The sequence below is a fragment of the Papio anubis genome, chromosome 2, assembly GCF_008728515.1.
Source record: "Papio anubis isolate 15944 chromosome 2, Panubis1.0, whole genome shotgun sequence".
NCBI lineage: Eukaryota > Metazoa > Chordata > Mammalia > Primates > Cercopithecidae > Papio > Papio anubis.
Genome location: NC_044977.1, coordinates 140533935 through 140547738, shown reverse-complemented (window position 1 = coordinate 140547738; position 13804 = coordinate 140533935). Strand labels below are relative to the sequence as shown.

Below are 13804 nucleotides of genomic sequence, written 5' to 3'. Positions count from 1 at the left end.
CTAGGAATGCATTACAGTTCCTGCCATTTAATATATCCTTAAGTGAAATAGTTTTCTAGTTATTCTAGTTTTATTTTTCTGTTTTAACTTTTTTTCTTATAACCTCAGTAGTGCCTGTTCAAAAGTAAAGCAAACCATATATAATAATGTGATGCCTGCAAATTCGAACTTGCGTTGGGATCCGGACTTCATGATGGATTTTATTGAGAATCCCTCAGCCCGTAGCATCAACTACTCAATGCTGGGCAAGATCCTCAGTGACAATGCGGCCAATCGCTACAGCTTTGTCTGCAATACACTCATGAATGTATGTATGGGCCATCAGGATGCTGGCAGGTGAGATGGCTTACCCTGGAATTCATGATTAACCAAAGAGTTGTTGCCTTGGTGCTTCTTTGAAATTGATGTCATTAGTAAGTGTCTGGACTCACATTTGGCTATCATTTGCTTTTTCTAAATCTTCTTTTATTCCTTAATTTACCTCTGCACTATCTTATAATTTCCTTAACCTCAGAGACAGTGCTTTCTGATTTATTATGCTGGCATGAGATGTTTTCAATATGGCCAACAATTACATGATTTATTTTCAAAAACATAGAATAAAAATACAAATAAAAATGCCTATATTTTGAAAAAAACTGTATTTGGGTCCACCTAAATTACGTAGTATCTATAAATTTTTTTGATGCCCTTAAAAATGTAAATCGTAGCTCAGATTTATTCACAAAACTAAAAATATTCTAATTCATATATGTGCTGATTGTTGCTTAACAGCATTAATTGTCAAAAATATTTGAAGCCATTTTTATCTTCTCAAGGTTCTACTAAGTTATTTGACAAATGAGTTATCTGTGAATCTAAGAAAATGACGTGTTTGATGTTAATGAAATATATGTTAATTAAGTATATCACAGGTGAGTATATCTCTTTTGTACAAGGTTACTTTCTATGTTTTCTTTTTATTTTCTAGGATTAACGACATAGCCAATTTCTCCTCCGAGCTTACGGCTTGCTGCACTGTTCTTAGTTCAGAATGGCTGGGGGTTCTGAAGGCTCTTTGTTGTTCTTCAAATCACGTGTGGGGGTTTAATGATGTACTTTGCACTGTAGATGTAAGTTTTCTTTTTCATTTAGAAATTGAACTGTGCAATTAGTTAGTGGCTAATCTTTTTGCTTTTGGCTTTTATTTAATTGATTCAACTGAAATGTTATAAAATATCATTTCTTTCTCCAAAAGCAATAAACCACAATGACATTGCCATGGATTAAATACATGAAAAAAATAGAAATAAATAGAATGCATAGTTTAATCTGTAGCAGAGGGATCAAGAATTTCTTTGTTTCCTGAAATTTCCATTTAGTTGAGATTTCTTCCATATGATTGGTCTCTTCAGAGCTGCTTTTTCTTTTTACCAACTGCCCTGGGTTCCTCATAGCATGGAATATAATCTAACCAAAGCAGTTCACATTCTGAAGAGAACCATTTTGATATTTTTAAGTGCAAGACGCACTGTACAAATAAAGGCTTTGTGGGGTTACATAAGAATGTCCAGCTTTTTTTTCTGAGAGTGTCCAGTGTTTTTTGGCAATTATGCCTGGAAGATGATAAAGAGATACCCCTCGTATATATCACTGACTTCCTTGGATGTCATGTTGCATCCATGATGTGTGTATTTCTTTAAAAATCTGTCTTGATTCTTTACTTCTCCTGTTGCCACTTATTGGAGTAGCCTTTGTCCTACATTAGTATCGCTAATGCATAGTTCTTTATATATTTTTATACCTGCCTCTCAGTTGAAGGTTTACTTCTGAATTCTGCTAATCAGGACTGGTTGGATAATCCTATTTCTACATCTTCATTATATGAAAACTTATGAATTTATGTATATAAAATTCATAGATGTGGCCTGCTTTTCTGGACAGAACAGACTTTCTTTAATATAGTTTCTTAATCTCTTAGTTGTTTTTTTAAAATTACACTTTACCTTTTGCTTCAATTTCTCATCTAAAAAATTGGGATTAATAATAGTGTGAACCTTATGGCGTTGTGCTAATAAATAAGGTGATTTTTGCAATTTAACTATAGTCTTTGGCATATGGTACGAATCAGTATGAAGATTGCTATTGTAGTTGTTTTTCCTGTTATTTTCTGCCAAAGTCACATGAGATCTAGAAAGGTAAATTTTTCACTGTGACTGAATTAATTTTTCCCTCTGTCTCTTTTTCTTCTTTTTAAATTTAAGAGTCAATTGGAAACTTTCAGAGTTGTTTTTAAAATGAGTTTTATCATATTAAAGAATCCTTAGTAGTTATCACTGAAAGGAACTCCAAAACCTTAGTGAGGCTTGTTTTTCAACTAGCGGGGAGCCTCCTGGTTTTTCCCTGCCTTCTAATGGTCTGACTCTTAATGATATATCTTGTTGCACTCTGCCAAAATGTTTTAATGATGTTACATCTTGTAGTGATTTCCTGATTTTGCATTTTTGTTGTTTTGTTTTTCATGTGCATGTATGTAAGTCAAAGCTCAGTATTTTCTTACAGCATTGGAATGTGGGTAAACTTCATTCATTGCTTTATAAAATAGAAATAGGCCTAGAGGATAATCATCATGATATGTTGTCATTTCCCTCTGTTGGTTCATGTTGGGATTTGAGATCTTATTGGTATTGCCTACATTCTCTTAGTTATTGATCTTAGATACTACTCACAAGGTTGTTAGGTATTAAAACCTGTCAATGTTTTTCTTGAAGGTGAGTGACCTTTCATTCCATGATTCATTAGCTACTTTCATTGCTATTCTGATAGCACGACAGTGTTTTTCCCTGGAGGACGTCGTGCAGCATGTCGCACTTCCCTCTCTTCTAGCGGCAGGTAAGGCAGCATCCAGGAACTTCAGTTGCTCTTTGATTGTTGTCTTGATGGAGTGGTTTCTAATGCTAAAACACAGTGAAAGGAGTATTTGAGGGTATGTATGTTGGGAAGTGGTGTAGTGTCAAGGTAGATATAGTAGAATTGTAAGAGTTGTTGTATACAAATTAACATGGATCACCATGAAAAAGGTGGGAAACTGCTATGTTACAGTCTGTTTTAAGGAAGCACTAAGATTTCTCAGAAAAATAGCCAGGGCCTCACTTTCTTACCATAAGGAAAATTTATTTAAATTATTCCAGGAAAGTTAGCTTGATAGGAAACCTGAAGGACGTGTTCTCAAGTGTGTTAGAAAACTTGCTTTTCCAATCCCCCTTTCCTAGCTTGTGGAGATGCGGACGCTGAGCCCGGGGCGAGAATGACATGCCGACTCCTGCTTCATCTCTTCCGAGCTCCCCAGGCCTGCTTCTTACCTCAAGCCACGGGTGAGCTGACTGCTGAAAAATCTGATTACCTTTTCATTGGTAGCTAAAGGTTCTAAAATGACCAAATAGGCTGTCCCTTTCTGTAATTGCCTTCTTAATTTTTTGGGCATGCCCTGGGGGTGATGAAGGGTGAGATGATACCATTCGTTGAGAGGGCTGTCAGCACCTTTTATCCGTGTAATATCAGGATGTATTGAGAAATACGAATCAAGAGTTAATAAGCAATAAAAATACCTCTGCTCTTAGGCCAAGCCATGCTGGTGGGCAGCATGGTCCTCTCACATACTGTGTGTGTTGGTTCTGAACCACACCACAGCAGCTTAGGGCAATGGTGATGTATTTTGTTTTGTTTTGTTTTATTTTATTTTATTTTGTTTTATTTTATTTTATTTTTTTCAAGACAGAGTCTCACTCTGTCGCCCAGGCTGGAGTATAGTGGTGTGATCTCAGCTCACTGCAACCTCTGCCTTCTGGGTTTAGGCAATTCTCCTGCCTCAGCTTCTCAAGTAGCTGGGACTACAGGCATGCACCACCATGCCTGGCTAATTTTTGTATTTTTGGTAGAGATGGGGGTTTTACCATGTTGGCCGGGCTGTTCTTGAACTCCTGACCTCTTGATTCACCTGCCTCAGCCTCCCAAAGTCCTGGGATTACAGGCGTGAGCCACTGCACGCAGCCCTCATTTATTCTTGTACTAAGTAGAAGGAATAAAGTAAGAATTTTTGGGGCGTTGGTGAAGTCTTTTCCTAAAGATCATTTCCATATAGATATGCATGTATCTGTGTGAGAATCAATACAAGTATGTGAAAGTCCTACTAATCTTGTTGATGTATCTCTGAGGAGGAACGACGTTGTTTTAGTAAATAACAAGAAAAGGATAAGTGAGGAGTACTGGCAGTGTTTCTTAGTGAATCCATGAAGCATCAATTAAAGCAAGCTAATGGCAATTAAGCACCCACAGTCTAACAGTGAAAGGCTGACTGCCTATAAATAATTACAAAACATTACTAATGATGGTGATGAGACTGTTAAAGATTTGTTGTTTTTGTAGGCAAACCTTTCCCTGGAATAAGATCATCTTGTGATAGACACCTCTTAGCCGCTGCTCACAACAGCATTGAAGTGGGAGCCGTGTTTGCTGTCTTAAAAGCAATTATGATGCTTGGTAAGATTATTCTGACCCTAAGCTTCTTGGTTAATCACCAGAAATGAAGGCAAAATAATTTATTTTCAGATTTAAATCTAGTAATATTATTGGAAATATGATATTGTTTGATCGCTTATTCTCCTGGAAAAATTAGTTGGTTTCTCTTAGACCAAATACATAAGACTCTGAAGATTCTGTCCCTTATCTACAGTGTCTCTGGGGGAACTTACATATAATATTTTGTATGGTGTTTTAGTGGCATAATGTCTTATTCTGATATAAAATAGGTCCTCAGACCCACAGGGTTGTTTTGCCTTCTTTGGTGGCAGAAATCACACTTTGTGAGAGACAGAGATGACTTGGTAATCTAACTAAACATTTACATTTTATCCAGATTATGTTTCAGGAGCAGAACACCAGAAAGTCTGAGTTTTAATCTTAGTGTTTCTGCTTCTATCATGACCCTGAACAAGTATATTTCCTTCTAACTTCGTTTTTTGGTGACCCATGCAGTAGTTGCAATGATGTTGATATTATTGATAAATCAATATTAAATTTCACAATACTTTTTTTCATTTAATTCATAATGTCCAAGATGTTCTTTACATCCTTATTTGTAAGTATTCTCCTGGAATAATAGCACTGCCTTTTCTCTTCATTTCCAGGGTAATACATTAAAACATTATTCTATAAATCAGAAAGGGTTTGAATAATTAGAAAGTCTTGAATTCAGACTGCCTAATTCTAACTTTGGGTACCTTCTTTTGTCTTGACTCTTATGTTCAGAAGTAGCTCCCCTTCATTAGAACAGAAATTACTGAATGGATAGGAATTTCTTTAGATGAGTCCTAAATAACATGTTTCGGGCTATAATCTTGCCCTGCTTGGGAAATGTTTTTTGGTGATGATGAGGAAGGATAACAGAATTTTCAAAAAACCATCTATCAAAACTTCACCTTAAGAAAGGATACACACACAGGCCTGTGAATTTTGTAGTAAAAAGGGAAGGTAGAGCCACATCAAGGACCACAGCCTCCTCTGAGTGTAGGGGCTTATAGATTTATACAGCCAACATTAAATGCTCATTTCAGTGAGTAAAATTTCCCTACTGTAATCATATTTACAGGGAAAGTCAGTTGGTCGGTTCTACTTAATAAATAAATGTAGGGACCATGAAGATAGGAACTAGCTTTTTGCCTGTGGTATTTCTAGTGCTCATCAGAGAAACTAGCAAAGAATGAGTTTTCAATACAATTATGTTGGAAGTGTGAATCTGTAAGTGACGCATGTGTTAATTGCGGAAACCAAGTGAGTACCTTCTAGACACTGGCCCCATGATTTGTAGGATTGGTCTAACCTTAAGTAAAATTTGCCCACCTCTTTACGTAATTTGGAGGATTCCCTGGGTCTAAGAAGTCAGGATCAGGTCAGTTTAATGTCAGCAGAGCTTTGAGCCAGGTGGGCACTGAACACTCAATGTATTCTATTGTCTGTGCAATTGCAGAAGGTCTGGCACAGACTCTCATACCTTCTCTGTTATCCTAACGTCTAAACTAAATGAGGATCTCCTGGTATGGGGCTAGCAGATATGATTTTTTCTCTTTCTTTTCTTTTCCTTTCTTCTCTTATTTGCAGAAGCTGTAATTTATCCACCCTACCATGCCCTAACCAATTCTCAATTCCTATCCACCAGGATATATTTTGAGTTAGGGAGGTGGGACCATTATATCAAATTTGGTTTTTAATTTCTACAATTTTTAACTCAAAGTATAGAGGTAGTTGTTTACATCACCTAACGGTAGTGAAAGCATACTACATTTTGGTACTTTTAGAATTTAGTCTTTTCTTTCAGCTCCTGAAGTGATCTATTGAATTAAATCCTGTGGGTAAAGTGAAGTTGGTACTCTCTGTGTTTGTATTTTAATGAGAAACATATGATTATATATTGATAAATTGAAATTCATTATTTATTCCTCTCCTCCGCTTAAGATTTTGTAAGTAAATACTCATTAAGCCATTTTTCAGCAAAGTCAAAACTTTTTCTTGGTTGACTTGTGGGTTTTAAAAGGCTTTTTCCATTAATTTGGGCATTGTTTTGCCCACTTACTGCAGGCAGTGAAGGCCTACTGTAAAAGCATGTGTTGGTTCCAGGAAATTTTCTCGTCAAGGCCTGTGATCCTGTGAGTAAACAGGCAAAAGTTTGAAGGCTGTGCTGTCATTTGGCAATCCTTATTTTGAATTTTTATTACTCTCTCACTTTTAAAATACGATAGTTATCTGTCTTTCATGGCTAGAGATTTCTTATTTCTAGCTATTCAAACATTCTGTTTAGGTTCTTTCCCAGAACTTTGTTATAAAGAAAACACTTTCCTTAGCTTCATTTCACTAAGTATACTAGAGATTTACGAGGTAAGGTTTTCTTATTTGTATGTTACAGAGAGGAAGGTAAAAAACAGGGGTTATTCAATGAATGCCCTACTTTTCAGGGCTTCCTTAGTATGCATTGCCCTTTTCCATTCCCAGGGAAATAAATCTCTCTTGTCAAGAAGTTGATAGTAAGGTGGGCTAAGGCAAAACTTTTCTCTTGACCTATGGATAGAAAATAAGTCATTGTAAGAGAAGAAATGGAAAAGGGACATCTAGAAGGGTGAGTAACCCATTTTTTCCTTGTCTATAAGTCAAATGAATTTGAATACATTCATGCTTGAAATATTGGTGAAACAAATGTTCTGTGATTATTTAGTGTGATTCATAATGGCCTTTCCAAGTTTGGTGAAACTATAATTATACAAACAAAGTAAGGACTGAGTCTTGAACTTGCTTTTTCTCCATTTCTGATAAAAACTTCTCTGGGTTCATGCATTTATTCTCTTGATCCATTCTCTCTATTCCTGAACTACTGGCTATTCAATAATAATAATATTCACATATTTTAAATCCCTGAAAGCTATCCTCATTTGCTTCTCAAATATTTGGCAATATTTTGAACTTCTGTGATTTTGCTTTTGTGATTCTATTACTTAGGAGATGCCAAAATTGGCAATAACAGTGTCAGCTCTTTAAAGAATGATGACTTCACCATGAGAGGTTTGCGATGTGATGGGAATGCTGATGATATCTGGACTGCCTCACAAAATCCAAAATCCTGTGGGAAAAGCATTTCCATTGAAACTGCCAATTTAAGAGAATACGCTAGATACGTACTAAGGACTATCTGTCAACAGGTATTCTAATTTAATTTGCCTTTTACTTTGAATACATAACTCTTCTTTTGGAGAGAGCTATTTACACTTGTAGGAAACTTGTGCATAGGTGGTCCTTTTTTTCTTGCTCACTTTATTTTGAAATAATTTTAAGTTTGCTGAAAAGTTGCCAGAATTATTTTTTAAAAACTCATGTCCATCCTTTACACAGATTTACTGATTTTTACATTTTGCTACATGTGCTTTGTAATTTGTATGTGGAGATATGGGTGCATATACCTATTTTTTTCTGAATCATTCATTTAAGAGTAGATTGTATATTTTATTCTTTTGAATATTGCATTATTTCATAACATAACCAAAATATAGCTATTAAACATCAGAAAATTTAGCTTTTGGTACAGTAATTTTTTCTCATCTATAGGCCACAGTTCGATTTTGTTAATTGTCCCAGTATTGTTGGATTTGTCTGAGGTTTCCTGTAGATTAGCTTCAGATTATGCATCCCTGGCCAAGATACTACAGAAGTAATCTTGAGTTCTTTCAGGTAATCATGTCTGAAGGCATGTGATGTCCATTTGCACCTCAAGGGTGGTATTAATTTTGATTAAGGTGTTTCCATTGTATAGTTTCAAGATTTCCCCACTGTATAGTTACTAATTTTCCCCTTGCAATAAGCAATCTTTGAGGAGATACTTTGAGACAGTGCAAATTTTCTTCTCCTCATCTAACTCCCCCACCCGTCATAAGCATTCATTTTCATTCTTGCCCAATCTAGTCTTTACTATGATGGTTGCAAAATGGTGATTTTTTTTTCCCCCTGCTCCTCCTCTCCCTTCATAATATCAGTCTACGTCCTGTTTTAAGGAAGAGCCTGCCCTCCTCCCCTGTTTATCTATTTATTAGCCATATGGGTTATAATATACTGTACTTTGTTATTTTCATGTTCAGACTGTCCCAGATTTGTCCAGCAGGAATCGATTCATCCTGTCTATCACATCATTTGACGTTTAAAAAATAGATGGTATTTTCATAGTTTCTGGCCCATGTTGTACTTTCTGTGCCCTGGGCCTGGAATCAACTATTCCTCCAAGGAGCCCTTGGTTCTGTTTAGCAGAGAATGGTACTTACAAATCAAGATCTGGGTATTATGTATGCTCATGGTTATGGAGTATCATTAATTCTAGGACCCATCTGCAGACAAAGCTAGGAAGAAAAATATATCCATACACATAAATATATATAATTTATATTTATATATATTTATGAGGTCCTACTGATACCTTCAATTCCAGCCCAACCCCGCAAAGTATTTTCCTTTAATTCATATTAGTATCACCTTCTTCCATAGTAAGAATGCTGATTCCCAAAAACATCAATTTACTTGTTTAATTCTATAATACATCTGAAATAGTTTTAAAATGGTACACATGGCTGGGCATGTTAAATGTGCTATCCAGTGCTTTGTCAAAAAATGATTAATTAGAATACAGTATCAAAAATGTACACTACTAGGTCAGGGCGCAGTGGCTCAAGCCTGTAATCCCAGCACTTCGGGAGGCTGAGGCAGGCGGATCACTTGAGGCCAAGAGTTTGAGACCAGCCTGGCCAACATGGTGAAACTCCATCTCTACTAAAAATACAAAAATAAGCCAGGCGTGGTGGCACATGCCTGTTATCCGGCTACTTCGGAGGCTGAGGCATGAGAATCGCTTGAACCTAGGAGGTGGAGGTTGCAATGAGCCTAGATTGCGCCACTGCACTCCAGCCTGGGTAAGAGAATAAGACACTGTCTCAAAGAAAGAAAGAGATGCAACACACATACCACTAGGAAGAACAAACCTACCTAAAAGGAGCTGAAGATTCGTTTGCAATTCCACTTCCTGTAAGGGTTTAAAATATTGTGTTCAAAAATTATTGGAACTTTTCCCATCCCTTTGAATATATTCTTTATCTGAAATAGAACTGGGTTCATTTGGTTTTGCCTTAAGTTCCTTTCTTGCCCCCAGCTCTGTCTATAGGATAGCTTACTTCCAAAAATGAAACTATACAAAAAAGTATACTCAAAGATGTGTCTTCCCTCCCATATCCTTCTTACCAGATGATCCAGTTTTATTATTTTTTGGTTTATTCTCCCTCCCATATATTTTTTAAGAAGTTATCTTTTCTTATACGAAAAAGTGACATACCTTATATATTATTTTGTACTTTGCTATAGATTTCATATCAACTGGGTCGTGTTTTTGTATTTTACAGGCATGTTATAACTATGGTAAAAGTTAGCTACATAGTCATATAAGTATTGAGAGGCAATTGTGCATTGGTTCCCAACTGTGAGTGCATATTGGAATCACCTGGGGCATTTAAAACAATTCGGATGCCTAAAAAAATTACTGATATCTGGGTGCCACCACCTGAGTTTGATTTAGTTAGTCTGATGTGGGCCCTGGGCATGGAATTTTATAAAGATATCAGGTAATTTTAGTGGACAACCAGCATTGAGCCACTGGTATGGTGGTTAAGAAACAGACTTCTTGGGCCGGGCGCGGTGGCTCAAGCCTGTAATCCCAGCACTTTGGGAGGCCGAGACGGGCGGATCACGAGGTCAGGAGATCGAGACCATCCTGGCTAACACAGTGAAACCCCGTCTCTACTAAAAAATACAAAAAACTAGCCGGGCGAGGTGGTGGGCGCCTGTAGTCCCAGCTACTCGGGAGGCTGAGGCAGGAGAATGGCGTAAACCTGGGAGGCGGAGCTTGCAGTGAGCTGAGATCTGGCCACTGCACTCCAGCCTGGGCGACAGAGTAAGACTCCATCTCAACAAAAAAAAAAGAAACAGACTTCACCCGAAATAGATCTGGGTTCAAATTGGGCTCTGTTACTGTTGATGATTCCTTACTTTATTTAGTATAATAATTTGCCTTTGAAACAAATGATAAAGAAAAGGCAATAGGAGTTTAAATTGGTAGAAACTCATCAGAGGGTCATTAGCCCCATGCATCTATAGCCCCCCCCACTCACACTAGACCCAGCAATTGCACTTCTATGAAATTACCCTGACAGTTAGTGTATAGAAAAGAGATGTGCATGAATACTTATTTATAATGATAACATTATTCATAATAGTATCAAAATGGAAGATAGTTTTCTAAATATTTGTTATACTATGTTCTATCTAGTCAGTGAGATAGTACAATGTTTTCCATGAAAATTATGAAGAACGTTACATAGCAAGTTAGAAAAAACTGTCACAAAATAGTACCTACAGCAAGACCTCACTTTCCAGTTAAAAACATACTAATATTCTCTTTATTGTCTTTCCTTTTCTTTTTTCTCTTTAAAAAAATGTTTTTAAGCAAGGTTTTAGTTTGTATTCTTTAGAAGTCAAAATGCTAGAAATTTTGTTTTTAAAATTTTTCTACCTACTTTATGTAATTTTTTAAATTGGAAAATTTCTGTCAGTTTTATGTTTAATTATGCACTGTGGATTTAGTACATATTGCATATATATACCAAAAGCCAGTGCCTGTCAGTCTAATTGCCCTATTATTTTTAGGAATGGGTAGGAGAGCATTGCTTAAAAGAACCTGAACGATTATGTACAGACAAAGAACTTATATTGGACCCTGTGCTTTCAAATATGCAAGCACAGAAATTACTGCAGCTTATCTGTTATCCTCATGGCATTAAAGAATGTACCGAGGGGGACAACCTGCAAAGACAGCACATTAAGCGTATTCTTCAGGTCAGTCGTATACAGATTGTGTTTCTATCATTTGACAAATTCTTTGTAATTATACAAAGAGTTACTTTCTCTCTTTTTTTGTCCTTGCTAATTCGTGATTTCAATTAATTCTGATTTTTATTCCCCACATTTTCTGTGGAATTGACATACCTTATTTTTGGGTGGATATACATGCTGCAAATTGTATATAATCATCAAACAAATATTGCTATTTTAAGTCAGTATTGTATTTACATGAGAAATATGCTTCAGAGAGGGGCTATGTTAAATATATTATTAAATGAATATTGAAATCATTTTGGAATGGGATTGGTTAAATAGATTTTGAAAGGAGAAATGCTTATTTAGTTTCAGTGTATAGCTGAGTCAGGCACAATATTAACTATTAATAATTAATGTTTCTGTTTGTTGGTTTGTGTCGCTACTGAATATATATGCAACAAGACTGGGAACCTTTTGACTCATATGAATTCTTGTATTGTGTATGATTATTCTGCTCTTTCTTCAGAGAAGGAGTACTGTAAGGAATTACTGTATTTTAACACATTTGATACCCATAATGTTTTAATTCTTTCCATTTTTCCCAGAATCTTGAGCAGTGGACACTGAGGCAGTCCTGGTTAGAACTCCAGCTAATGATCAAACAGTGCTTGAAGGACCCTGTGAGTTTGTATTGAAAGCTTATCTCTGTATGAAATTTTATAAAAAGCAAAACACGTTGATGTTTGAGGATAAAGGAATACACATATGTGCCAGTATTCTTATATCTAACTCTAGGGCTCTGGTTCTGTGGCCGAAATGAACAACTTACTGGACAATATTGCAAAGGCAACAATAGAGGTATTCCAGCAGTCTGCGGACCTAAATAATTCTTCTAATTCTGGCATGAGCCTCTTCAACCCAAACAGTATTGGAAGTGCTGATACAAGTAGCACAAGACAGAATGGAATAAAGACATTCCTAAGGTATTTTTGTGTGTTGTTTTTATCGATCTATCATGAATTTCTCACAAGTAACGGCAAATTTTGTGTAGCACAGTGATTTTTCTTTAAGTCCCGGGAATGTGAAGAACATAGTTACTTGTAAGTAACGATTATCATTATTTTAATAAGTTAATGAGTAAAGCTGGGGTGGATGATAGCTTAGCATTTGGAATATTTGATGGAGTAGGCCTAAACACCTTGAAACTGCAGGTGAACTCAGGTTTGGTTCATGCTTTCAGTGTCCCTTGGTCTACTGTGTTATGTGGTATTCATTATATGGCAAACACTTTTTCCACCATTTTTAGTGATTTATCATTTTGCAAAAATATATCCTGATAATTTTTGTGCAGAATTAGAACCAGTAGGCATATGAAATCTTAAAGTAATTATTTAATCGTGAAAGGCAGATTGATTTGTATTTCATCATTTTGGCATAAAGTATAACTAGCGAATTTTAAACCTTAAAAATTAGCTATTAGTATGCTTACATATAGTATTTCATATTGTAACTGTGACAGAAAAATGTATTGTTTGTTGGACAAAGTGATTGTTTTTAATCAGAGAGGGGGTCATAGGAAAACATTAAAATCAGTTTAGTTACAATATCCTTCCAGAACTGCATGTTTTATTGCTTTCAGTAAGCTTAGGTGGAAAGCTCATGCAAATGCCTAGTGTTCGGAAAAAGGAAAGATAATACAGAAATAAAAGGGAAATTTTGAAACAGTCTGTGTGTCTCATACATCAAAGTTTTGCTTTGGAGTTTCTGTTATAACTGTGAGAGCGGGGAAAAGGATGCTTTCTCTGGTGTAACACCTGTTTCTGATTTTAGTTCCTCCGAACGCAGGGGCGTATGGTTGGTGGCCCCCCTCATTGCCAGGCTGCCAACTTCTGTGCAAGGAAGAGTGCTGAAAGCTGCTGGGGAAGAGCTGGAGAAGGGACAGCACTTGGGTTCTTCTTCCAAAAAGGAAAGGGACAGACAGAAACAGAAAAGGTGTGACTGGAAGATGTGCGTCTGTGTGAGAGTTTAAAGAATAATTGAGAAAGTCTCACTTTCTGTAAACCCGTGTGGTCATTGTACCCACGGTCCACTGAAATTTAGTTTTTCAATGGAACTGGAAATATTCTGTTAGGCAAGGCTGTCTTCTTAAAAAGTTTCAGGTTATAATCCTTAATACATTAGTTCTCAATTCTGTCTTTATATCCAAATCACTGCTGAACTGTTAAAAACAGTGATTTCTGAGACCCACTTTAGACCAAATGAATCAGATCTGGATAGCTACCTGATCCCTGTATTTTATTTTTAATTATTTCTAATTTTTTTTTATTATTTAGGTATTTATGTTTAAAATAAATATAATGTATAATTCTGGCAT

The 13804-nt window shown here is 36.2% G+C and overlaps 2 protein-coding genes across 8 annotated transcripts in view; one reads left to right on the top strand and one right to left on the bottom strand.

The window, feature by feature from the left end:
- Positions 1–13804, top strand: part of MED12L (mediator complex subunit 12L) — a 341626-nt gene that overhangs the window by 269401 nt on the left and 58421 nt on the right. For all 6 annotated transcript variants that reach the window (XM_021934743.2, XM_021934738.2, XM_021934742.2 and 3 more), the window contains 10 exons: positions 109–336; positions 971–1112; positions 2751–2871; positions 3252–3353; positions 4405–4518; positions 7525–7724; positions 11260–11448; positions 12036–12110; positions 12226–12413; positions 13261–13422. In XM_021934743.2, coding sequence (XP_021790435.2) covers positions 109–336; positions 971–1112; positions 2751–2871; positions 3252–3353; positions 4405–4518; positions 7525–7724; positions 11260–11448; positions 12036–12110; positions 12226–12413; positions 13261–13422 — 1521 coding nt within the window. The remainder of the gene's footprint in view (positions 1–108; positions 337–970; positions 1113–2750; positions 2872–3251; positions 3354–4404; positions 4519–7524; positions 7725–11259; positions 11449–12035; positions 12111–12225; positions 12414–13260; positions 13423–13804) is intronic.
- Positions 1–13804, bottom strand: part of P2RY12 (purinergic receptor P2Y12) — a 46410-nt gene that overhangs the window by 26338 nt on the left and 6268 nt on the right. The gene's annotated exons all lie outside the window — the stretch shown is intronic.